General features: G+C 43.3%; 2 protein-coding genes across 2 annotated transcripts in view; both read right to left on the reverse strand.

Annotated features, from left to right (window-relative positions):
- Positions 1 to 8,572, reverse strand: part of arhgap18 (Rho GTPase activating protein 18) — a 17,014-nt gene extending 8,442 nt beyond the window's left edge. The window contains exons 1-3 of the mRNA XM_026995917.2: positions 8,366 to 8,572; positions 2,745 to 2,938; positions 1,071 to 1,306 (exon numbers count right to left, since the gene is read on the reverse strand). Of these exons, the coding sequence (XP_026851718.2) occupies positions 1,071 to 1,306; positions 2,745 to 2,938; positions 8,366 to 8,478 (543 nt within the window). The 5' untranslated portion in view covers positions 8,479 to 8,572. The remainder of the gene's footprint in view (positions 1 to 1,070; positions 1,307 to 2,744; positions 2,939 to 8,365) is intronic.
- Positions 8,573 to 14,647: 6,075 nt separating this feature from the next.
- Positions 14,648 to 23,377, reverse strand: tmem244 (transmembrane protein 244). Its single transcript, XM_035529150.1, has 6 exons — positions 23,345 to 23,377; positions 22,829 to 22,902; positions 21,789 to 21,859; positions 20,492 to 20,623; positions 17,694 to 17,738; positions 14,648 to 16,642 (listed from the first exon to the last, which is right to left on the reverse strand). The coding sequence occupies exons 1-6, from the start codon at positions 23,375 to 23,377 to the stop codon at positions 16,350 to 16,352; spliced, it is 648 nt and encodes a 215-aa protein (XP_035385043.1). The 3' UTR covers positions 14,648 to 16,349.
- Between the last annotated feature and the right edge of the window lie 3,617 nt (positions 23,378 to 26,994).

Consider the following 26,994-nt stretch of genomic DNA (forward strand, 5'->3'; position numbering starts at 1 on the left):
CAAAAGCCTACAATATGCAAAATGAGTCCTCAGTCAAATCTGCTTTTTTACTGGCATTCCAAATGTCTCCAAGACGGTCCGGGCAGGTCTTCTGATGATCCCACAAACTTCAATATTTATAAAATACCGCAGGCTAGTCTTTAAGCATGTAACACGACAGGTTCGCTAGTGTACGTAAACATATTGCGACCATAACGTGCAGCGATACGCCGCCCCTAATCTGAACACACCCAGACTGACCATTAGCTCCCTTTTGGACATCAGTTTTTGACTACTTTTGTCTTTTTGATTCACAATATTTATCATCAAGTATGACAATGTGAGATAAAATATCCCTGGAACTTAGTGGTTGGAATAAAAGTGACTCCCCCATTAGTCACGCAGCAGTTCTGATTTTCTGCTGCTGGTTGCTCTTTAGCTCAAAAGTGTGTCCATTCACTGAAAATCACAATTTATTGAGGGACTGCATTAAAATAAACAATTTATAAAATCGCCCATCCGAGAAAGCGGCTCTCTGCAGTTTCCAGAAAGCTCCAGAGTGTAGTTTTAAAAGAAGAAAAATCCATTCTGCGTTCATAACAGTAAAAATATGAAAAAAGACATTGGTGAATAGTGTTTTAATATTCTGTACTATACCTTATCCTAATTAGCATTCTGTGTTACACTTCATTCTCTGGGAAAAAAAGCATTTCCAAGACATTTCTCACTTCCTGTATTTGGCTTCCCACGTGTTTTTAAGAGCATCAGACTAAGAATTCGAAAATATGACCAGGAAGTGTTTTACACATACAGTTAAAACTTTTTTTTGTTTTATCTTCTTTTTTTTGACGCACTTCCTCTTTCAATGTTTTAACATCTACTGAGCTAAAGAGCCAAAGTGTCGACGTCCAGTCCCAATCCAGTCTAAAGCAGCCACCATTTGCATTTTGTGTTAAACACACCTGTGACCAGTAACCAGAATTCTACAGCACTCTGATTACCTGGATCAGGTGGGTGTCAACGGGCAGTCAGGGTTAAAATATCAGCGTACTGACATTTGACCTCCTGACCTCTGGCCTGGCACCACTCACCTTCGTATCGTGGGCGGGGACAGGCCTGAAGATGTCCCTGACGTTGGGGACGCTGTAGGGCTTGCTGCGTTTGCGTAGTGTCTGGCTGAGCGTGTCCACTCGTCTCTGCACGGCGGCGGCCTGTGTGCGCGTCAGTGTCGACAGCAGCGCCATGCCGTCCTCGCCGTCCGACGCCGACTCATCAAACAGCGTGGCTAGCCCCGCCTCTGTCAGCCACGCCTCTTCTTGCTCACCCTCTGCCAGAACAGAAAAGGCGTGGCCAACTGTGAGCTCCGAAAATTCATCCAGAACATTAAAGGCTCTTTGTGGTGGCTTCAGGCGTAACTCATTGATCAAACATCGAACCATCGAACTCATCGAACCACAATTTCCGAGGTTACATAATGAAAAACATAATGACATACTCCAGGTGTCATGTATTTACCACACTGGTGCTTCTGTGATCACTGAACCAGGGTTGCTTGTCTGAACACTTTGTTTTAACAGCCTAGTTTGAGTTTTGGCCAAACTACCAATTCCCAATTTCAAAACATTCATTTCAAATGCCGCCATACGTTCAATGCTCAGTCCACGCTGCAACATACTGGGCTTCTCAGATTAATCCTAAACCTGGATTTAAAACGATTCACCACTGGCACTGTAATTCAGATCAAGGCTAGCCCCGGTCCACGCCTGCAAAACCAGCCCCACTGAGTAATGTGAGAAATTGACCAATAGCTGACTGGTTCTGGGCCCCTTGCGAAACCTTTGTCTGACAGCTGTGCTTGTAAGGAAGAACTGTGGATGATGAGGTCCTAAAATTTAAAGAGTCTAAATGGGTTGCCTTTATCTAGATATCAAGAGTGTAGGTCTAAACTTGTTTCCTTTATCTAGATACAGAGAGAGTAGGTCTAATCTTCCTATATTCAACTCAGTCTGGAATTACATTTAGAACGACTGGAGGAAGTTGTGGCTTTCATTTCCTGTGGAGATGTGCATCTATTTTCTGTCTGTAGGAGCGTGTTATGACCTCTTCCTGCTTTTTATGGTCATTGTTTTAGTCATGCAAGAGAACAATTGAGCACAATACTCGACGATGATGACATATCTGACAGGATACTGGCTGTACAACCTTTAAAAACCAAGCGTCAGGGGGCCCTCTCAGACATGAACGGGTCAGGAAAACAAAGGTTTGGGTTCCTTCCCCACAGAATGTTGTTGTGGCCCAGCAGGCCCTGGGTCTGCTCTCTGCCGGGAGAAGCCCCGCTGGAAATCGCACACATTCAGTTCAGATGGGCCATGGAAAATTATGTGTGTGTCTAAGCATGCGTATGGGTGAGCATGTGTATGAGAGAGTGTGTCAGTGTGTGAGAAAGCGTGTGTGTGTGTGAATGTGCATGCACATGTGCATGTGTGTGTGTGTGAAGGAACGTGTATATGTACATGTGAGCATGTGTATGAGCGTGTGTGTGTGTGTATGTATGTACGTGTGAGCATGTGTATGTACATGTGAGTGTGTGTGTGCGAGCGCATGCGTTTGTGTCTGTATATGTGCGTGCGTGTGTGTTTGTGAGCGTGTGTGTGCATCTATATGTGAGCATGTGTATGTGTGCGTGTGTGTGTGTATGTTTATGTGTACATGTGTGCTTGTGTGTGTGTGTGTGTGTGTATTTGTGTGTGTGTGTGTGTGCTCACCTTCAGCCACTCTGAGCTGCACCTCCTCCTGAGGTTCTGGGTCCACGCTGTACTGGATCACCTCCATCTCCTTCCAGTAGTCATCCAGGGCCAGCTCCTCCAGCGAGTCCTGCGACCCGCTGCGCCAGTATGTCGGCGTCTCGCCCGACACGCCCCCACGGTTTCGCTGCACATTGTAGATGCCCGCCCTGCGGCTGAGGGAGGGCAGAGGGCGGGGTTAACACAGGAGGGGGCGGAGCATTGTGGTGCCGCTGAAACGCATGTAACTACAGTAGAGCAAACGAATGAGATGTGGTATGGAGAGAGAGAGAGAGAAATGAGAGTTGCAGGTACATCCAGCTCCAGGTCTCCACCACTGGAACTGCAGTCAGAACCAGAATCAGCTTAGAGCTTGTAAAGCTGAAGTAATAAAAAGCTCCTGCGTGATTGGCTGAAGGAATAAAAAGCCCCTTTGTGATTGGTTGCTCTCACTGCCATGCTCCAGTCACATACTACGCACAAGCACAAGCGTTATCGCACACCAAAGTCCAGCCCTGAGCGGCAGACGTTAGCACAAACCGATTCTGGGCTCTGTTGAGGGAGGGGCTCGTCATCACTAGTTTGCCTTCATACACAAGATCTCTAGACGAACTGATCGATTGCACAATTCCACACGTCAGGAGACTTCTCCAATTGCCACTTTTTATTATTTTGAGATAATAAATTATGAGAAAACTTGAAAAGGGAAGTAATACGATAAGTCGAAGCAGTCACGTTACAAAAGTAACTGGTCACGCACGGTGTGAGACTGGGTGTTAAACATGGTTGAATATAGTAGCAAGGCTGATACTGGGTGGTAACGCAGCCGACCCCGTGCTGACCCCGTGCTGACCCCGATGAAGTTCGAGAGAGCTGGGTAAAAGCCCTAATGGAAGGACAATGGCAACATTTCAGGAGAAAGATGAAGACCATCAGATGAAGACCATCCACATCTCTGCATCGGATTCCTGACTTTGCAACTGACTTTGTACTGTCACTTCAAGAAGCCTCCTGGAGAATGTACATACTTTGGCTGGACTGTGATTTTTTTTAGCAGTGTGCGGGCAATATTTCTTCTATTTAGGATAAAAAAAAAAGTTTTTTGCCTAACGCACCTGTATCCATTTATTTTACATGTCACATAAAGTGCAATAATAATCTTTGCTTTTTCCAGGTTAGGAAATATCTTTTTAGCTTTTTTAAGGGGTTTTACTATTTCTGAACAAAATATCCTGAACCACAGCATTTGATTCCTGCTTTTATAATAATAATAATAATAATAATAATAAATTAAGTAAGTAAACAGGGTGGAAGACACCATCTAAACAACGTCAATCTCATGCAGATGGTTCAGCTTTGTTTACATCCAGTAGATTCTCTAGACATCATTGTTCTGTGTTCTTCAACACTGCTATCGTAAAGAAGCTGGAGCATTACTCTGTGTTGAGTGTTAGATACTCCTCTGCCAACCTGGAGTGTCAGAATGGAATGTTCCCTCTTTTTTAACCCATAATCTGTTGTCCGCTTTACCTTTTTAAAGCAAAAAGACCATAAACAGTGCCGGTGCTCAGACCATTTCTCTCTAACAGACACAAGCAGGTACCTTGCAAGACTAAGACTTCCACCATGTTTATAAATATCCCTGTGTTTGTCTGCTTAGAATGTGTGTGTGTGTGTGTGTGTGTGCGCGTGTGTGTGAAATTAAAACGTTTGCCTTTGGTAAGCAGTCAAATAAAGGCAGCTAATACCAGCGTTTGTAAACATGAGCAGAGCAAACACAAGCAGGAGTGTGTGTGTGTATGTGTGTGTGTGTGTGTGTGTGTGTGTGTGTGTGTGCAGGCTTCTTTTTTATGTCAGAGTTGTTGTTTTTTTATCATGAGCTATAACTCTCCTAAATCACTCAGCCAGCTGCACACGTCTCCAGCCAAAGGCGAACAGGACGCGGGACACTTCCAGTGCCCTTCCCAACCTGAACCTGAACAGGACGCGGGACAGGTCCAGCAGTCTGGCCTACCCAAAGGCAAACAGGATGCAGAAATGCTATGGTGGACCTTCACCTTATAACTCAGAATGGAGGCAGCGTTAAAGAGACAGCATCGTCTCGGGCGCGAGAGGGTCACTGTTCGAAAGAACTCGTCACCGCGAAAACGACAGGAGTGCCAAACAGCTAGGAGAGAGAAAAGTGAATCCATCTCTCCCTCTGCATGGGCTGAATTTATTTTAGTGTATCTCTGCAAAGAAAGGGTAGACCCTCCTCTTAGCTTATCCCCTTCAGTTACTCACTTACCGGACTGTTTGTTCATTTGTGTGGCTCACATTCCCATAGCAGCCAGTCCAGCTATGATTCTCATTCGCAGTGTTCCGCACGGCACATGCGGACAGGAAGCAGCGGCGTGCAGACACGAGGCCACCCGTGCTGCGGCAGAGCTCGCGCGCATGCAGACGCGGGTCTGCAGCTCAGTGCCGGCGGGTTTAGCCATGCTGTTGCCACAGCAACCTAAACTCCACGAGAGGTATGTGGTTGCCACGGCATCGGGGACCTGGGTCAAAGCCCAGGTCTGAACGCTCTCTCCACACTGAGGGGAGACTTCTGACCAGTTCTAACTAATTATTTCATTCGCTAGAAGAGAAGTGACTCACATCCCCCTTTCCAAATTCCACCGAAATCTCTCTCTCTCTCTCTCTCTCTCTTTCTCACTCTCTCTCTCACTTCGTGCCTCCTAAGTAATTTTGCTTCCCTCTATGGGGTGTAAGGAAAGTGAGTAAGTGTGATATTGGGTGCTTTGCCAAGTCTGATCACGCTTTGACCCTCTGTGACAACCAGTCAGCTGGAGGCTCAGATGTTGTGGCAAAGGGAACAAGCAAGAAGAAGTGAAATAATGAGAGAGAGAGGGAGAGGGAGAGAGAGAGAGAGATATGGAGAGAGAGAGAGAGAGAGAGGGAGAGAGAGAGAGAGGGAGAGGGAGCGAGAGAGAGGGAAAGATGGAGAGAGAGAGGGAGCGAGAGGTAGGGAAAGATGGAGAGAGAAAGAGAGAGCGAGAGATAGGGAAAGATGGAGAGAGAGAGAGAGGGAGAGATAGGGAAAGATAGAGAGAGAGAGAGAGGGAGCGAGAGATAGGGAAAGATGGAGAGAGAGAGAGAGAGGGAGAGGGAGGTAGGGAAAGATGGAGAGAGAGAGGGAGAGGGAGTGAGAGATAGGGAAAGATGGAGAGAGAGAGGGAGAGGGAGCGAGAGATAGGGAAAGATGGAGAGAGAGAGAGAGGGAGAGGGAGGTAGGGAAAGATGGAGAGAGAGAGGGAGAGGGAGGTAGGGAAAGATGGAGAGAGAGAGGGAGAGGGAGTGAGAGATAGGGAAAGATGGAGAGAGAGAGGGAGAGGGAGCGAGAGGTAGGGAAAGATGGAGAGAGAGAGGGAGAGGGAGCGAGAGGTAGGGAAAGATGGAGAGAGAGAGAGGGAGAGGGAGCGAGAGATGGGGAAAGATAGAGAGAGAGACAGAGACAGTGAGAGACAGAGAGAGGGAGGGAGCCCTATCATACCACCATGTACCACCACCGTTAGTCTGAAAAATCCTGAGGCTTGGGTCATATATTTTAGAAATTCAAGATGTGCAATCAATAACTCTGAATAATCCGTCATCAGAGGCAGGCGAAGCAGGGCGGAACACCTACAGCACAGCCAGGCCTCAGAAACTGCTCGTGGTTCAAAGCATCTATGTGCACAACACCCAGCCAAGCACACACATGCTGAAGACCCACCCAACCCACCATATTTTGCTAGACAAAACTGCACATGTTCAGGCAAGCTCAGTGTGGAGTGAACATGTTTTACCGGGGGACGAATTTGCTCACTAGCTCTTGGCTTTTTCTACGGTTTTCTACCTTCGCCCTGTTTGAAAAACCCAAGCACATTTGTAAATATATTAATATTCTGAACTCCGGCCACAGTTCTACCACTGTGGTGTCGGGAGTGGTGGACCTTTATGATCTGAACCGGAACCAGAACCATGAACCCGAAAGGCATGTGTGTTCCTCCCACATCACCACACTGAATTACTTTATTTCTCAACCTCTATATAAGGACACAGACAATCGAGGAAATATTGACACAAAATTTTAAGAAACCCACAATTTTAAGAACAAAATGGTTTCTGTGAGTAAAGGTCTGTGTTTATTGTGACCTCCCCTGGCACTAAGCACGTTCTGAACTCTTTCGGGGAGACTGAAGGTTTCTGAAGTCATCTTCTGGTTCCCTTCTGTGTAGGTTTGCGAGAGCCAGGTCCATGCTCTTGGTCAAGTGTAAGGGGATGTCATACTAAACACTTACCTCTATAGCCTATAGAAGCTGTTTACTCAATATATATAGCACATATTTACATTTACGGCATTTATCTGGGACACTTTTATCCTAAGCGACTTACAATTATGGCTGATGTTTTTGATCAGATGAGGGTTATGTGTCTTGCTCATTGTGCCACCAGTGGTATCTTGAACTGGCAACCTTCTGATTACAAGTCAAGCTACTGCTGCCCTCATAGGGCATTCCACACCCTGCAGGCTAATATGTTAATATGTTTTCCTGCCTGTGTATTTCTAACTCTGGTTAAAGTCCCTCTTGAAACATAAACAACTCTGTGACTGCGCCAAGCTACACAGTGTTGGGTGATCAACCAAAAAAAAAAAACCCCACAAACAATTCAGCCACTGAGGTATCCAAAGAAATGCTGCATGTGACCCCTGACCATTGGGGGTGGGGGGTGGGGGGGGGGGGGGGGGCTCTGTGTCAGCCACACAAGCTCAAACACTGAGCAGGAGCTGCAACACACACACACACACACACAGCAGAATGACTGTTTGAGTGAACTTCAACTAGATAAACAGGTGGGCAGGGTTTAAGTCCCACATCTAAACAGCGGCAGGGTTTACTCCCACATCTAGACAGTGGCATTTTATAGGCTATAAAATATAATTAAGTGGACATTTTCATGATATTCCGAGAGCTCATATTATTTCCCGAACGTGTACTCATCTCTCTCAGGCAATTAATCTGGAAGCATGACGGCTGGAAACAAAAGTACAGAGTCCCGGTCTGTACTTTTATAATGGCCTACACACACACACACACACACACACACACACACACAGAGTCTAAAGTAGATCACGCTGACGTAGTCGTGGTAGCATCCGAGATCACGGGCCCACTCGCCCAGCTGGTGCACGAGGGAGAAGAGCACACCTGTGATCTCGCGGAACTGCCTCGCGGCCGCTAAACGACCGCTCGCGCTACACACAGAACAACAGCCGCATCCGATTTCAGGACGTGCCCGCGCTGCTGTCTGTTTAGACACGGACAGGCAACAAACTATCGCTTCCTCTATTAAAAAAATCCAGACACACTTGGCCGTTTCGGTAAACACGAATGACCGGCGCACGTTCTGCATGCTTAAACATTAACGGGGCTCCTAGCCAGACGTACTTGTTTATCTCGACTACGCTCGGACGGCCGTTAACGGCAGACCTCCACTTTGCTCCTCACACTGAGAACGTGCTCCCATAAATAACCGGTGACGATAAGAAAAAAAAAAAGAAAAAAAGAAAAGCTCCTCACCTCAACAACGGAGGTTCCGCGGTGCGACCGCAGCCGCCAGGCGGAGGCGACGCCTCGCTGTTGCTGACATAACCGGTCAGGACGACTCCCTGCGCGCCGTGGTGACGGTTCATGCTGCGCACGGCATCACCGGAGTCGGCGTGTAAACCGGAGAGCGTCGGCGCCGTCGCGAGGACTTCTCGCCGTCCCCCCCTCCTACCCCGCCTCTCAACGACGGGAACAAACGACAAACGGCCCCGCCCGCCCGGGCGCAAGCTCCGCTGTCGCGCGCGAGGGCGGGGCGACCTTTGTTCCACGCGCTTGAACGGGGCGACGGAGCGGATGAAAGCGCACGGCAGCTCGGGGCACGAGGAACCAGGCGGCACATTCTTTTGTTTTTGTTTTTTGGTTTGTTTATGACCTGTTTCATAATCACATCTCTTTTTGGTTGTTACATTTTTAAAAGGAAAGATGATTCATCACTAAAATCGTTAATAAAATGGATTATAATAAAATCCATTAATAGTATTATGCCTTATGTAGTCAGTTTCCGGAAACATGTTAATCCCCGTTTTAAACTAAGAAGCATCATTAACACCATTAACAGAGATTATCCATCTCAAATACTTTTAGTCTGTAGGCCATTTTATTAGTTTTACAGATATGACCTCTCTTACAGATATGACCTGTCTTATAAAAACAAACTGATACAGATACGACCTGTCTTACTAATATGACCTGTCTTATATATTTGATCTGTTTTACAGATATGACCTGTCTTACAGATTTGACCTGTCTTACATATACAACCTGTCATAGATATGACCTCTCTTACAGATTTGACCTGTCTTACAGATACAAACTGTCTTACAGATTTGACCAGTCTTACAAATACAAATTGTCATATAGATACGACCTGTCTTACAGATATAACCTGTCCTACTGATATGATAGCGACCCATATACTGACCACTGCTGAAAAACTAGAGGACGGCCATCACAAACAGTGCACCACAGCGGTATATGGGTCACTATCATATCAGTAAGACAGCTAGTATCTGTAAGACAGGTCGTGTCTATATGACAATCTCTATCTGGACAGCTACCAACATGCGCCCCCATATGTGATTACACTAGGTACACTGGCCCTACAGAATCCGTATGCAGTAAGACTCGCTCAAAACCTGTAATGGCAGTGGTCCTACACTTAAACACATTGTTCCAGCTTCTCCACCACTGGGCTCAAGACCCCAGAGACAGTGAATCATAACAAATCTTAATTCCGTTCAAGCTGATGTTTGTACAATGGAGGTCATCTGTGTGAGTGCCCTAGTTTTTAAAATGGCTGACTTATGCACAAACTATGATGGAGCTCCTCGGTTTACATTACCACAAAAGCTACGTCTGACCCCTAAACTAAACTACAAGAGTCCCACTCATAAAGACCACATTACTTATTAGTGGGGATTAGTATTAGTGTTTAGTATTAGTATTAGTATTTGGGGTTTTTGTATTGTAGTGGAACACAATTTACTCTGAAAATGCAAGAAATCTCGACAACATCCTGCATAACTATCACTTTCCGCCCATGTTACCAACATGACCTGGACATGCCGCATTCTCTCACGAAACACCAGGAGGATTTGGCCGTTTCTGTGCAGACATGCCACTCAGGTGGTTTCCCAGTCCTTTGCATCTCAGTACCGGACTACGGTAACTCCCAGACCCTAACAGCTGACCCAGTGTACACCTGCACGACCCGTGTTCAGTCCTCCCATGTTCACATATGTCACTGCTTTGCTGGGTCCCTCCGCTGGCTTTCTGTAGTCGCTTAATGAATCTATGTATGTATGTATGTATGTATGTATGTATGTATGTATGTATGTATCTATCTGTCTGTCTGTCTGTCTGTCTGTCTGTCTGTCTTTATACACACACACAGAAATATATATATATATACATACATTCAAAACTGTATTAGTGAGGTACACAAGGTCTCCAGAGAAATGAGACATCCTTCATCAGCTGTGCAAGCAAAGTGCAGGAGGAATTTGTTTATATTTGAAAAACTAGAAGCTTAAATCATAATCTTCATTCAATGGGCTTCTGAAGCTCTCCGTCGTTAGGCAATGTGATATGGCATGAGATCCACAATCGTCGAGTGTGTTTAGCTGACCGAGCGTCAGACTGTGCGTAGATGAGTTGAGAGTCAGTGTGTGCGTAGTTGAGTCAGAATCAGACTGTGTGTGGTTGACCCAGAATCAGAGTGTGTGTAGCTGAATCAGAGTCAGAGGGTGTGTAGTTGGCATATTGCTGTGTTTATCCCTATTTAAAGGCTTCATGGCAGCCAGTTCCATATTCAGGCGACAGAGCACCTGAGACTATAATTAGTGTGAAACTGGTGTTTCATTAGCTCCAGTCCACGGGAAAGCCAACGCCTACTATTACTGACCTGTTTTAAAATGGATCATTACAAGGTATGGTGTGTGTGTGTGTGTGTGTTTGTGTGTGTGTGTGTGTGTAGACTGACAGGTTCTGGTTATGGGTCAGTTACAAAAGTATAACTTCCATCTTACAACAGAAATGAAAATTGAGCCTTACAAACACATGCTTTAAAAAAAAAAAAAAAAAAGTACATGTAACAGGAACATAGATGTAAATGCAAATGAAAAATCCACCATTTCTTGCACCTGATGTGTTTAAGGCTATGTGGGTAGCAGCAGCCATCATGAACGCTTGGTATACAACACTGCCACCTGGTGTTCAAAGTAGGAACCGTCCTAGTGTGTGTGCAATGAATGTTTCCTTTGTGTGATCATGTGATCTGCCACAACGGCGTATAAGGACCAAGCTGTGAAAGCAAAAGGCAAATATCATAACAAGTACACAAGAAAACCCCCACCGTTGAATTAGCACTGGCCAGCAGGACGTAAACAGCGTTGGAGTCTTTAAAGGTGAGGTGTGCTTTGCATCTTAAAGACCTGTGCTGAGATTAAGTTCATGTCAGCTGTATGGGCCATTTAACAAAGTCCAGAATCTCCACAGAAAAGCATCTTATATATTACCAGGACAGTAATACCAGGAAAAGAAGGAAGCTTGGTGACAGCGGATATAATAATAACTCTCATAACGAGGGGTCATACCGGAGACAGGTATGAGGGAAAATTCTGTAAATATGGGTGGGAACTTAGAATAGAGGAGGAAATTAAACTGAGTCTTAAAATTACTAAACCAATCTGATGTCTTATTTCAAAGAAGGGTCGGTGATTGAAGTACAAAAAACCAAGTAATTTTAACAAATTTTGTAATCTAACTGTGTGCAATACGCACAAATGTAAATATAAATGTAAATGTAAACTCAAGAAGAACTTAATCGACAGGGATGCCTGAGGCATCTGTTTTGTAGACTGACTGCACTTCAGATCATAAACAATAATTTACTCTGTCGTCTAAAATTCTCTAGCTAGCAAGTTGTTTACATTTTATCTTATGTTCACAGCATTTAGCATACGCTCCTGCCCAGAGTGCCTTACAATTGTGTTTGTTGTCTCCAAGGAACTAGTCCTTATGGTAGTGTACTAGACTTGAGTTTGAAGACAGAGGCTCTGTTGGAAATAGCCTACTACATACTGAATACTGCATACTGAACTCAGTATGTACTGTATCCTGGACACTGGGCGGCCTGCAAAGATGGAGTTATTGTAGTCCAGTACTGAGATGGCGAGAGACTAAGAAGAACAAATGAGTGACATCTCAGGAAAGAAACGGCTGAATCCTCCTGGTGTTATATAAGAGAATCCGGTATGTCCGGGTCATATTGGTAACGTGGGCAGAGAATGACAGCTAGTTGTCCAGGACCACAACCAGGTGTCTTCATTTTCTGATTATTTGAACAGTGAATTTTCAAATAAGTCGACAGTATGTTTTGCTGTGGGTAATCTACTTTTGAGGATTACGCTCTGGACTATACTATGAATTCTAAAGTGGATTGTTAAAGATCCCATCTGGGATCCTTTACTTTCCTTTACTTAAATATTTGCATGTTCATCTTGACAGTTTGGAATTCATGTATACTTGTCACATGTCTCAGTTCATGTTTACGCAGAACCAACACCAATCAACCACCTAGGAAATTCATGGTAAAAGAAAAATGTCTGATGATAGTTTGTGTCTCTTGTTTAGGTAGGGACTGATTCTCTGTCCCTGCACCATCACAGGTCAGCGTGAGGTAGCAAATCCTCTCAGAGCGATACTGCCGCTGAAACTGTTAGGACCACACAGCAGACTGCAAGAATCAGGGTTAAGAGTGTTTCTTTATGTTGTAAGATCTCAGAAGGTTAACTGTCGGGTGTCACATTGTGATGGTAAGTGGGGCCCAATCTCCTGAACACATCAGTGTTTCAGATCAGACCACTGAACATACAGTGTTTCAAGTGTTGCTCATTCAGCCATTCCATGTGTTAATGTAATATGGCATAGCGCAGGTTTGACACACCACAGATATGACACAACACAGCTATAACACAGTGTAGGTATGACGCAGTGCAGGTGTGACACAACACAGGTGTGACAGTGTAGGTATGGCGCAGTGCAGGTATTACACAGCACAAATCTGACACAATGCAAGTATGACACAGTGCAGGTATTACACAGCACAGATATGACACAACACAGGTATGACACAGCACAGTTATGACCCAACACAGGTATGACACAATGCAGATTTGACACAACACAGGTATGACACAGTGCAGGTATTATACAGCACAGATATGACATAACGCAGGTATGACACAGCACAAATATGACACAACACAGGTATGACACAGTGTAGGTATTACACAGCACATATCTGACACAACACAGGCATGACACAATGTAGGTATGACACAATGCAAATTTGACACAACACAGGTATGACACAGTGCAGGTATTATACAATGCAGATTTGATACAACACAGGTATGACACAGTGTAGGTATTACACAGCACAGATATGACACAACGCAGGTATGACACTGGAGGTCTGACACAGTGTAGGTATGACACAGATTACCTATATTATACAGTGCAGGCAAGAGACAGCACAGGTGGAAAGTGTTGCTTATGAGACCAGAACCCACATCCACACAAAATTGCTGGACATGATTTTCACATCTTGGACATGACGTCCACAGCCTGTCTCAGAGCCTCTCCCATGGCCTACCTCCCTCCGTACTTGTTTATCGCTATATTAACAGTTACCCGACTGAGATCCCAGTCTCTTCCTCTCAGAGAGGAACTGAGTCGACACAAACCAGGTGGGGCAGGTGTTTTCGACAGTGTGTGAGACGTAGATGAGGCCGGAAGTGCCTGACTCGCCAGCGGCATGGCCAGTGACGTCTGCAGAGTGTAACCCACACCAGGAGCTGTAACCATATCTGGCTTCAACCAATGTGTCACTGGCTGGCGTCATCCACACACTCAGGAAAACACATCATTGTGAAAGCTTCCTTGGTTGGTGTAAAGGTTTTCTTGGTAGCTAGTTAGTTAGACAGTTTGCTTGCTTGACAAGTAGGTGTGAACGTGGTTGTGAGCTGTGAGGATTATTTTGTTTATATAAAATATTATTACATTGATTTGATGTACTGTAAGGTCAGTGGAAGCCTACCGTTATATCACCACTGAACGGGAGGACAGTGTAATTAATTAAGATTTTTGGTGCCATGAAACTATTTCACATTGGGCCCCGCCTCCTAATGATCTAATAATCTGCATTACATTGGGCCTTGCCTCCTAATAATCTAATAATCCATATCATATTGGGCCCGCCTCCTAATAATCTAGTAATCCATATCACATTGGGCCCTCGTTCTAATTAAACAATCTTTTTTAGAGCCCCTCTGTCACAGGCCATCCCAACCCATACAGCACACACACTCCTGACACCGATATTACATTAATATGGATGGGGTTTAGATGGAAATAGTTTATTTTTATAACAAATAATGTCACGCAGTCTGACGTTTTAGATTACGATAAAGTCCCGGGTAATATACAAATTCGTAATACGATTTCCAGAGATCAAGACAGTTCTGCTGTCTTACTAGTAACGGCCTTTTTAAAGGTCAGATTTTCTTGACCTTGCGTTCAGTCTGTCCCTTTCTAAACGAAGACACTACAGACAATGACCGCGGGCTTACCTGAGCTGCAGGTAGCAAATGAGTTTGGTAACCATGGCGACCGCTCTGGGGGTCGTGCTCTCGCGGCCCGTCTCTATCCGCGGCGAGGCGCGGCACGCGGCATACCGTCTCCGTTCGCCAGGCCAGGCGCGCGCTGTCTGCACCCGCGCGCGCAGGATCTTACTGAATGATTAATACAATAAAATGCCCCGCCACGCGGCAGTCGTCACGCACGTGGGAACGCGCGAGCCAATATCTAGGCGACCGTTTTGTAAAAAGCTTTTTGGCTTATTTCTTCCTAGAATATTAGCAAGAAAATATAACATTTTTAAAATGTTGGAAAATGTATAAACCACCCATAGTGCCTATGCGCGGATTAGTTGAGGTCGCTATCAGGAATCTGTAAATGCATGATCGTTTATCGAAATTATTTTACCAATTTACCGTCATTCTCACATATCCGCAAATATAACTAAATATAAATATAAAGAAGGCAGAGTTGTCTTTCGATATGCTTGTTGGTCGCTGAAACGCGCTGTATCCTCCTCCATGTTCCTAAAGGAGATTCAACTTTAAATAACAATGGCTGCCATGTTGTTGACCCAGAATTTCCGGCTATGGCTTGAAATTGATGAATAAAAATTCTAATAATAAGAGTTATAACAATAAGAGTTTATGGCTGTAAAATTTGTTTATAATGAGAAAAGGGTAAAGAGGTATGACTGCATCCAAAACATTGTTTTCATTTATGTTTAATTTACACGTTTACAATGGTGTTACAATGTTTGTCAGTTAAAGAAGTCTAACAGACTTTCTCAGCACTCCAGGGACTCGGATCAAAACAGCTCAGGACTAGCCTTGAGCTCAGATGGAGTGGTCTTAATCCCAAGGGATTAGGGTTGAGCAGATGTTCAAAATAAGGCCCAAGTCCCTCTGTGGCCCATACGATGTCTGTCTATAAACGACATAGATGCATAAACGAACAGCCTTGTTATCAAGACCCACAATATCAAAAAAAAAAAGTCAAGTCTAATTCAAGTATTTCTTAATTTACTTTCTTATTCCCTGCAAAAATTGAGATTAAGTATATATGCTGTTAAATGAAGTATATATTTATATGAAGTGTCTTGTTATATGTTGTTACAGGAACATTGTATTACCATGGTGGGTGCCTGAGGCAAACACCACTGTTAAATACACACCTAGGATTATAAAATGCGCCCAAAAGTCTTGAATTGTGTCTCTGTTTTGTTTGGGTTTTTTTGCGTTTTGTGTGTTATGTCATGATTAATGAGAACTGTCAAAGGGACCCATTTATTGGATCTTCTGGGGATTATGATGGTCACAAAGGCACCCTATCTCACTATATTGCCATAAGAATTGGAAAACATGTTTCTAGCATTGAAGAAACCTTAAATAGGCATAAAATACAAACGCGCAATCAATATTTGCACCCATACTCTTTAGACAGCATAACAAGGGAAAGGACAAAACTAATTTTGGAGATTTATTTCTCTTCATTGATTTATTCTTTTCTTTTTTTTAATTACATAAAACAAAAGTAAATTTAGCAGATTAACTTGCGAGCTGGGGGAGTGTAGTCTCTTCAGTTCATTATGACTAACCCAGAGAGTGGAGGTGGGATATTTGACTCTGTATTTTTCCAAAACAGAGGATGGTCTAGTTGGTGTCAGAGCCCGTGAGGGATATTGCTATTGCACAGTTTGGCATTTTGCTTAACGTATCTACATAACTGAGAAACCTTGACTGGTGAACATGCCCTCAAGTTGTAAAGAGGCAAAGCACTGATATGCGTTTGGTTTGCAAGAATGGTTTCATTGCTATCAAGACTGTGCAAATAAATATTTTCCAAACAAGAATGTTTGCAAAAGGCAAAACAGTGCTATGTTCTCCAAGACAGGGTGTGTGAGTGAGTGAGTGAGTGAGTGAGAGAGAAAGAGAGAGAGAGAGAGAGAGAGAGAGAGAGAGAGAGAGATGAGCAGATATATAAAGCTGTCCAGAATCCTGACTCTGATACAGCAGAGGTTTTGGAGGTCTGAAGGATACACAAAGTTCCTCCTGAAGAGTCTGTAGGCCAGCAACTGGTCCCCAAAGGTCAACATCAGCAAGCCCAAGCCTGAGAAACCAAGCACAAGATCACCATCATCATCATCATCATCATCATCATCATCATCATCATCATCATCATCACCATGTTCATCATCATCATCATCACCATGTTCATCATCATCACCATGTTCATCATCATCATCATCATCTTCTTCTTCTTCTTCTTCTTCTTCTTCTTCTTCTTCTTCTTCTTCTTCTTCATCACCACCAGGTCTGAGCCTGAGATAAGATCAAGACTAAGCACAAGATCATCATCGTGATGGACAGTGAAAACAAAACTGTACAACTTCAATTCCACAAAAAAAAAACTGCATTCCCAGCAATAACTAATTATAACATGATCATTACATATAAAATCATTAAATATAACATCATTAAATATAAAATGATCAAATATAACATGATCATTAAATATATCATGATCAAATGTAAAATGATCAAATATAGCATTAAATATAACATGATCATTAAATATATCATGATCAAATGTAACATGATCAAATATAGCATTAAATATAACATGATCATTAAATATATCATGATCAAATGTAACATGATCAAATATAGCATTAAATATAACATGATCATTAAATATAACATCTGTATGTTTGCCTCATTTGTGCTGTTTTATCTTTAGTCAAGAGCTCATAGGCCTTATAATGAGAAACAAATCTGTTAGTTCCTGTTCAACTTCAGACTGAATGTATAGATGGGTGACAGGGGTAAAGATCTTAACAGAAGCTTTTAGACCTTAAAAAACATCATTGTTATATCATTGTTAAAGGTAAATGAATGTTAGGAGATCACAAATAACTTGATGTTAATAACGTATCTTTTGGGTACTAGTATTCATTCCTGTATGGCACCTTTTTTTTGTTAAAAAAGTTATCAGATGACCATTTTAGAAGAGATAATTCAAAACTGGCAGTATATTATGATGTGTTATTAAATCCTTAAAACCACATTATAGTGGTGTATGATGCCATTTTAAAAGAAAATGAATTCATTTGTTTTCTTACCTCAGTGTAGCAGAGTTGTAAATGCACTGAAGAGCTTACCCAGAGCAAGCCACCAGTGTTGTGTTGAAGGGAAATCAGCCATGACTGAAACACAAAAGGAACAGAGCATGCTCAGAATGGCATGACTGAAACACAGCAGGGTTTGAACATGCTCAGAACAGCATGACTGAAACACAGCAGGGTTTGAACATGCTCAGAACGGCATGACTGAAACACAGCAGGGTCTGAGCATGCTCAGAACGGCATGACTGAAACACAGCAGGGTCTGAGCGTGCTCAGAACAGCATGACTGAAACACAGCAGGGTCTGAGCGTGTTCAGAACAGCATGACTGAAACAGCAGGGTTTGAACGTGCTCAGAACGGCATGACTTAAACACAGCAGGGTTTGAACGTGTTCAGAACGGCACGACTGAAACACAGCAGGGCTTGAACATGCTCAGAACGGCATGACTGAAACACAGCAGGGTTTTAACATGCTCTGAATGGCATGACTTAAACACAGCAGGGTTTGAACGTGCTCAGAACGGCATGACTGAAACACAGCAGGGTTTGAGCGTGCTCAGAACGGCACGACTGAAACACAGCAGGGCTTGAACATGCTCAGAACGGCACGACTGAAACACAGCAGGGTTTGAGCGTGCTCAGAAAAGCATGACTGAAACACAGCAGGGTTTGAACGTGCTCAGAACGGCATGACTGAAACACAGCAGGGTTTGAACGTGCTCAGAACGGCACGACTGAAACACAGCAAGGTCTGAGCATGCTCAAAATGGCATGACTGAAACACAGCAGGGTCTGAGCATGCTCAGACCGCATGATTGAAACACAGCAAGTTCTGAGCATGCTCAGAATGGCACTCACATATTCACATCTGTGATATGCAGTGCCTTTAGTTCAGGTACAGAGATCTGAAACATGTTGAATTAAAGCTAAAATGAGACCAAAATCTCCGCTTTTATTCACTCGTATTCCTGAATGCATGAGTTATATCCTTTTGTCTAAAAAACCTTACCCTCCCTGTACGTTAGTGCACAGTCTCTGTCTTAGGGAGTACACACGTTACTATTCTACCTGTATGCTCACAGGTTAGTGCACAGTCTCTGTCTACATAATAATCATTTCCAAACAAACTGATGAGTTTAGGATCCACTGATATTGTTACACAAGTGCTGTGTAAACAGTGAACCAATGTTATTGTGCACTTAAGTCACTTAGGACAAGCCTTAAGGCGATTTCAAATCCAGTCTGCCAGTTATATTACTAGAAGGATTACAGGCAGAAGTGGAATATATACACACACGCACACACACACACACACACACACACACACACACACACACACACACACACACACACAACCACACATATATCCCCCCCCACACACACATCCCTGCACACACACACACACACACACACACACACACACATACACACACACACATACACACATCCATACCCCCCCACCACACACACATCGGGATTATAAGCAGGACTTGCCCAAACGTTTTCCCTAACCTTATTCATTATATACTGCAGTCTGATATAAACAGCCTGTCTGCTATCGTAATGGAATCTGAGTGTGTCAATGACACAGGTGTGCAACTCGCACGCTACTCCGTAACACACCTTGTGGAAGCCGTGAAGTGCGTGGGAGATGGTGATTTATGCTAATGGCGCTTACACAATAAAGATGGCCATGGCTCAAACACCGTATTGCAAATGGTCATGAATATTGATATGACTGCGGCTAAGGATGAGTACTTGTGGCAATGCTGTTAGAAGCTACTAATAAATGTGTTGCCTTTTCTAGGAGAATTCCAGCCCCCCAAAACTGCATATATTTATATGTGAGATGAACAAGAAGCCATTGTGGAGAACTTTATAACTGTCCTGCACCATGTTATGGGTCACATGACTTGTGATGTCATGTGATCATACTGTTCCCTTCATTTCACCACAGGGGTATAAGCACTGATGCCTCACACTGCACACACACAGCCCAGCACTGATGCCTCACACTGCACACACACAGCCCAGCACTGATGCCTCACACTGCACACACACAGCCCAGCACTGATGCCTCACACTGCACACACACAGCCCAGCACTGATGCCTCACACTGCACACACACAGCCCAGCACTGATGCCTCACACTGCACACACACAGCCCAGCACTGATGCCTCACACTGCACACACACAGCCCAGCACTGATGCCTCACACTGCTCTGACTGCTATCTTATTTGGCTCAGACAGACCTTACACTTTGGACATGCTGAAAAAGGGATCCAAACTTGTAATATTTTGACTACAGATAAAATGCTCTTTATCACTGTGATACATGTGGCAGTAGAAGATGTATTTATTTATTTATTTTTAAAATCGTATTACCATGGTTTGTCAGATTGCAACGAAACCTTGGAAACCACTGCGGAAGCAATGTCATTTGCCAGGTAGAAGGGGAGTGTCCCATCTGGGACCCTGTAAGAGGCCTGACGCTACAGCGCTGGCTCTGGCTCCAGGCACACGGACGTCAGTGACAGGCACCATACAAACGCTCCCTCAGCACTTTACAGACTTTCATACAAATACCAAACCTATCAGGAAGCAGGTTAAATGTCACGGAGCAGTTAAATGTGGTTGTTGTTTTTTTTTTTCAAACATTCTGTGTATGCATTACACTTGTTTAGATTGGTAATATCAAAATAAATGCCTTACAAATATTGTCGATTTATTTCAAATCAACCCTCCCTACCTCTCTCTCTCTCTCTCTCTCTCTCTCTCTCTCTCTCTCTCCCTGACTCTCCTCATGCCCTGGCAAGTTCAGACTGCTCACCTGTAACAGTCAGGGCGATGTGGATGAGGGTGATGTTGGATGAGGGTGATGTTGATGGCGTAATCTCCTCCACCATCCAGGCAAACAGGAGTCCATCCAGGGCATACGTGACCTCCATCGAGACCACGCTCACTATGTGAGGAACAAACAAAAAGGGACAGGCACTCACAAAGCTGACCAGCAGGTGTTCACAACGCCTCACCTATAAAGGTGGGAATATGGTTCTAGTGGTTACAGGCTATTTGGAAGTTTCATTTGAACCTTTTTGTGAATTTAACACGAGTATTTAACACGAGTGGTAGCTCAGTGGTTAGGGTAGTCTACTAGTAATCAGAACATGGCTCTACCACTGTTGGGCCCCTGAGCAGGGCCCTTAACCCTCAATAACTCAAGCTATATTTTGTCATAAATGTAAGATGCTTTGGATAAACATGTCAGGTAAATGTGGTGTCTCTTGCTGTCTTGATTACACTTCCTGCCCCTTTAAGAACACACCTGGGTTAATTCAAGTCCTTTTGCTTTTAGTTCATGTTTCTGGCTCAGACATCCTGCACCTGACAAAGTGGCTTGACCCCATGGCCTGTGTGTAACCATGCATTTAAAAAGATCCAGGCGAATGTAGATTCAGTTTGGTATATTCCATTAAAACTGATTTATTATGGCACAAAAACCGAGATCTGACTCTAGATTAGCAGTACTATTCAGTCCAGCTCTAGATTAGCAGTACTATTCAATCTAACTTTTTAATTTACATTTACATTCACGGCATTTGGCAGATGCACTTATCCAGAGTATCCAAAAGTGCTTTGTCATTTACTCATAGAATATATCCAAGTACAGTATAGTAGGTTAGAATTAAACATACCAATTAAATAGAATACTGTGGAATACAGGGATGAATGCTGATACCTAGAGGTGCAAAATACATCAGGTCTATCTTAAACAATGATAAGTGCTATAAACAATAAGTGCTAGAGTTTGTTAAAAAGCATAAATAGTGCCCTACAATAAGTATTAAATTAGTCAGTCAATAAGGGAGCAGGGTCAGTTGTCCTTTAAATATCCTACAAATAGATGGGTATTCAGTCTGCGTTTGCTGTCCGGACAGCAAGCAGGAGTTCACTCCACCATATAATCTGACTCGAGTACCTATTGCCACACTGAATCCTAATTCATGACCTGGCTTCGCTTAATATTTAGTTTACTTAGTAGATTGTTAGGATTTTATATTTTATACATAAAGAATGTCACAAAACATCCACAAAAACGCTTTTCTACAGTCTGGAGTGTCTTTAACCTACATATGCCGGACTGTGCCATGATGGGTGGGTGGCATAGTCAAATGGAGCTAATAATGGAACTGTCCACCTCATCAACCCAGATTCAAACAAACAAATAAATACAAACAAACAGCATGTAAGCACACTGGCACACTTGATGAGCGCGGAATACGGTGAATAAAGAGATCTGTATTTATGATAGCGATACAGACCATTCAACCTGACAGAGATGACCTTTGACTTTGCTGAGAACAAAACAGCATTGATGACAATAAACAGACTGGTACAGAATAAGATGCTGGCTTTAAGCCCTCGAAAAGTCCTACTTACTGTATGCACACATAAGGCCTGTAAAAATGATATAAAAATGAATAGGTGGTATAGAACTTGCATGTATATTTCATACTACAATTATAATCATTCTTTAACATGCACAGTACTTCATATTAAAAACATATTTATGTAGCATGTCATCTGCTGGAAATCAGTGGAAAGTGGATGGAAGGTGGCATATTTGAAAAATTACTGACAATGAAAAGAGTCATACTCATAATTCATAATATCTTGGACTCGAACCTACTGTACTGGCTAGGATGCATTCTGAGTAAATGACAAAGCACTTTTGTAAGTCACTCTGGATAAGAGCGTGGGCCAATGCCGCAAATGTAGATAATTATGTTTAAAAAAAATTTTTTTAACAACCAAGATATATAAATTCATGATCGTATATGATTTTTGCACAATTTTACCTTTTTTTTTTTTTTACATGTCCCCACACACATTAACACAATCACAGGCAACACACTTTAATATTACAATACTTAAGGCATATTTCATATTTCGCATGTCAGATGTATTTTTCCTCTGTGTTCTGTGTGGATGTGTTTCCTTTTTTTTTTTACCACATCTGAAATCTGCAACATGCGACTCTGCGACAAAGACGCAGAGCTCGCACTACAGGAAGTCAGTCACTTTTTACACCACCACGTACGAGGTCCACACACACACATGCAGACAAAGAGGAAGTCTTTCATCTGAATATTGTGGAAAGTCTTACTTGAGCACGCCGATGCACAAACGGACCGTGACATAGCAAAGGGAATTGCACATCAGCACATTCCGAATGGCGACCTGAAACCGAACACATCACGACCGCTGTGCAGATCAGATTAGCAGAGAATAAAACAAGATGTATGCAAAAGAATTCTGGAGACTTCATCCACAGACCAACCCAGGACACATGTATGTCCATGTGATGAGAGCCACTGACTTGTCCATTTTTCTGGTGCACTGTAAATCAGGTTATCGCTAAATAAATGCACTAGTAGATGGCTACCCAAACTCACATGCAACAGTATCCTTCAGTAAACAAGGATAGTAAACAGTAAACAAGGACAGTAAACAAGTGTAGAGTAATAATCCACAAAAGTGACTTGTGACATTTGAACCTCGCAGACCCAAATCTGTCATGGCCTACTTATTAGTTTTAGCCCATTTTTAACTTCACAGAGCCTTCCTCACTGCTCCGTGGCACAACGGGCTTGCGGAAAGAAGCGGAAAGAAGCGACATTACCGAGGTGTCGTGGGGTGACTGCGAGTTGTCCATACCATTTCAGCAGAAGTCCAACAGCATGGATATCGTACAGTTCTTACTTTTACTGCTAATCCTGCACATGTACATTCACTCGCAAAACAACTGCACCACACATACAAACCACGAACAAACGCCTGGCAGGTAGCGTCTCTCTCTCTCTCTCTCTCTCTCTCTCTCTCTCTCTCTCTCTCTCTCTCTCTCTCTCTCTCTCTCACTCTGTTTGTGTGCGTTTGTCAACGGAGACAGGTCTTAATGGGATTAGCAACGTGCTAAAACATCTCCCTCAATCTGGGCTGGATTAAACCTGCCTCGGCCCTGGCCTACACGTCTTAATACTGTCTCAATTGGGGGCTTGACTGGAGATTGCCGTGATATTTATGGCCATGTGTGAAATTTCTTGTCTAAATTGAGGTCATATGTATTGAGTGAGGGATAGAAAGGAGCTTCTTAGGACTTTACTTCGCAGAGTCTGTAAACCAAAACTAAAATAACCCTCTATGGGCCAACAGTGTGTTTCCTCCTCAGTTTTAGAGTGGACTTTTGACTGTGCAGTGAGGGGTGCTTGTTCCCATGGCCTGGTTTCTAGTAGACACAGCAGGCCGGCATGGCATCTCCACTTCACGCCAACGCGTGAATGCGCTGTAGATGCAACATATTAAAAACTACAGCTGCTGTACCGAAGGGGAAATGTTGCTAATTTGGTGAAAATAAATCATTTAAGCCATCAGAATGTGGAGAATAGTGCAATGAATGTTAACGCTAGGGTTGAAAAATCTCTGGACTTCCAGCTCAGTCGTAGAGCTGTGAACCGCCTAATTAAGCAATATATATATATAAAAGAAAAGTGTTGCAATATACAAATTCACAGGCTTTGAGTTATACAGGCCCAACTCATGTTCATGCAGAAACTAGTCTACCTCAGCCTTCAGTAGCCATGATCTCAAATTTCCCCATAGGAGTTCTGATCTAGAATCAGGTTCCTCTCCTGTTTATACTGATCTGAATCACAAAGAAACTGACCACAGAGCAGTACTCCTACTGATATTTAGTGAATGTCAGCCCTGAATGCAAAGATGCTTGGAGGCTAACTTGGTCAAGATTAAGGTCTGGAACTGGTCTTAAGGCCTGGGCCTGGTCTTAAGGTCTGGGCCTGGTCTTAAGCCCTGGAACTGGACTTAAGGTTTGGGACTGGTCTTAAGGTCTGGAACTGGATTTAAGGTTTGGGACTGGTCTTAAGGTCTGGTACTGGTCTTAAGGTCTGGGACTGGTCTTAATGTCTAGAATTGGTTTTAAGGCCTGGGACTGGTTGTGGGATTATGTGGGTTCTGTAGGGGATATGGTTACAGTGCAGAGAGGAACGCAGAGGATTTGAAGAGCTGAATCAAATTTCACAGAATTTCAGAGTTTCTCAGAGAACTGCTGTCAGATTTACTGAGCCACCAATATAACCGTGATGAATATCCAACTAAAACACACACACACACACACACACACACACACACACACACACACACACACACACACACACACACACACACACAAATAAAAAGGCTAATAATTGGTGTGCAAATGATTAGTCAAGGACAATGTAATACATTTCAGATAATGTTCCGATTCAGGTCAAGAAGCTAAGAACATAGTAAATGAGTTAGATGGTGTCAGGCTACACCTCATTTTAATGAGCACTCTTTTGTGAGAGAGTGAGACCAGTGATTGACAGTTGCATTGACCAACGACCTCTCCCTAACCTTCATTCGAATGCGGGACTTATCTGTGGTTCTCATGGGCAGCAGACTGGTCATGAAAACACAGCTATTGCTTGGTTATTGCCTGTCACATCCATTTTAATAATAATTAAAAAAAAAACCCTGATCAATTGCCAACAGAAATGATTCAGCTACTTGCAGGAAATGTAGCCTGACCACAGATTCATAAGCCATGCGCGACGCAAACATTAAAGAGGAGAATAATATGGGACCACGGCTGTGGTAGTACAGGTCAACAGGTGAGCACCAAACCTTTGACTCACACTTTGTCCGCTGCACTTGATTAAAAAAGTGTCCATTGTTGTCTTGCAAAACCAAATACCTGTTAAACTCCTCTATTTAGTTAATTATGTGTTTAGTTTTTCATTTTCCACCATTTATTTTCATTTTTAAACACAAGGTTATCCGAGTATTTGGACGGTCTGACATTAGGGACGGTTAAACAGTGCAGTGGTTCACTGGATTTAAGCACCAGCCGTCCACAATATGCAAAGGATGGGAGCTCAGACAATTACCAGCCTGCTGATTTCACACTTACCTGATCCATGGAGTACACTAATAATTGTACATTACAGTAAGCAAGCAGTGAATGAATACTGTGACTAATCAATAAAGCAGAATGAGCTTTCTGCCAGAGAGGGTATATCCATTTATCTTAAAATGGTTGTGTGGATGTGTATTTCCTCTGAGTTAAATTTACCACCTTACCTAGTTTTCCCCTAACGGTTCTGCTTTCCATGATCCAAATAACTCCGTACGAATTAGTCTAGTTCATGCAAATATTCATCTTTAGCTCTGTCTGCTGGAAAACCGAATACTTCATGACTGTATGCCAGTTTCAAACTACTCAGGGAACAGACATTACTCGTTATTGTAAATGTCGGTGTTTTTTTTATTTTTATTTAATCGCTACTTTCGATTAATCGACAGGTGTCTTATGAGGGCAGTTCTAGGTGATTTCACCCAGATTGCAGGGCACCGCTTAATTCTGCAGCGACATTGGATTCAAAGATGCACTGTTAGACAGCACGAAAGGTAAACACATCAATCACTAACCTACCCGAGCATTGCATTAAAAACTAAGCAACTTTACATTACACAGTGCTAGCATTACACAATGCTATCGCTAACAAACAAAACGATCACAGTGCAGTCCAAGCAGCCTAAACGAATCGTAAATTCTGCATTAACGGTTGCATCATCTACTACACCAGAAACAACGTGCGCCCCGGCAGATGAAACCACATTAGGAAAGTTGCACTTTCTCATCGGATGGATTTCAGAGAACCTTATCATTTGCTCTTTAAAGCATCGCAGAACCAAAGGTCCGCGTTTGATTGTCTGTTAATGCTTTGACATAAACCCCACGGTATAAGGTAGCGTCACGCAAGACAAATGCACCGCGTCGACAATAAGGTTGCTACGCAGACTTCAGATTCAGACAGACAATGCGTAGCACGTCTACGGCTCCCAACTCGATGGACACATTAAACGTAAAGGAGTTGCGTACTTTTGATTTATTGGAATTTCGCAGAGGTCGCTTTTACATGCGATCATATTTTTAGTAATAAAAACCGATTATCGAGCTGGGTGGTTTTTTTTAATTTTTTAAAATTTTATTATTATTATTTTTAAAATAATGTAACCGGGTCGAATTCCTGCGCTGTAAGGGCAATGTTTTCTGAACGCGGCTTTAATCCATTGTCGTTATTTGTGGAAGTCACCCTGCCCAAAAAAACCAAAAAAACTTTCGATATTCGCATCATGTGCTCGCACCGTGAAGCCAGGACAGCAGCGCGGGCGCGCGCTCCACTGCGCACGCGCACGGCCGACCGCCTCGGCAATTTGTCGGCACTCGTGGGA

The sequence above is a fragment of the Electrophorus electricus genome, chromosome 8, assembly GCF_013358815.1.
Source record: "Electrophorus electricus isolate fEleEle1 chromosome 8, fEleEle1.pri, whole genome shotgun sequence".
Classification (NCBI taxonomy): Eukaryota; Metazoa; Chordata; class Actinopteri; order Gymnotiformes; family Gymnotidae; genus Electrophorus; species Electrophorus electricus.

Bases quoted from the DNA above. Each gene is read 5' to 3' on its own strand.
- tmem244 (XM_035529150.1), bottom strand. From the start codon at position 23,377: ATGGACAACTCGCAGTCACCCCACGACACCTCG. The intron at 22,903-23,344 runs GTAATGTCGCTT...GTTCGGTTTCAG, and splicing joins AGTCACCCCACGACACCTCG to GTCGCCATTCGGAATGTGCT. The intron at 16,643-17,693 runs GTAAGCTCTTCA...TTGGTTTCTCAG, and splicing joins ACACTGGTGGCTTGCTCTGG to GCTTGGGCTTGCTGATGTTG.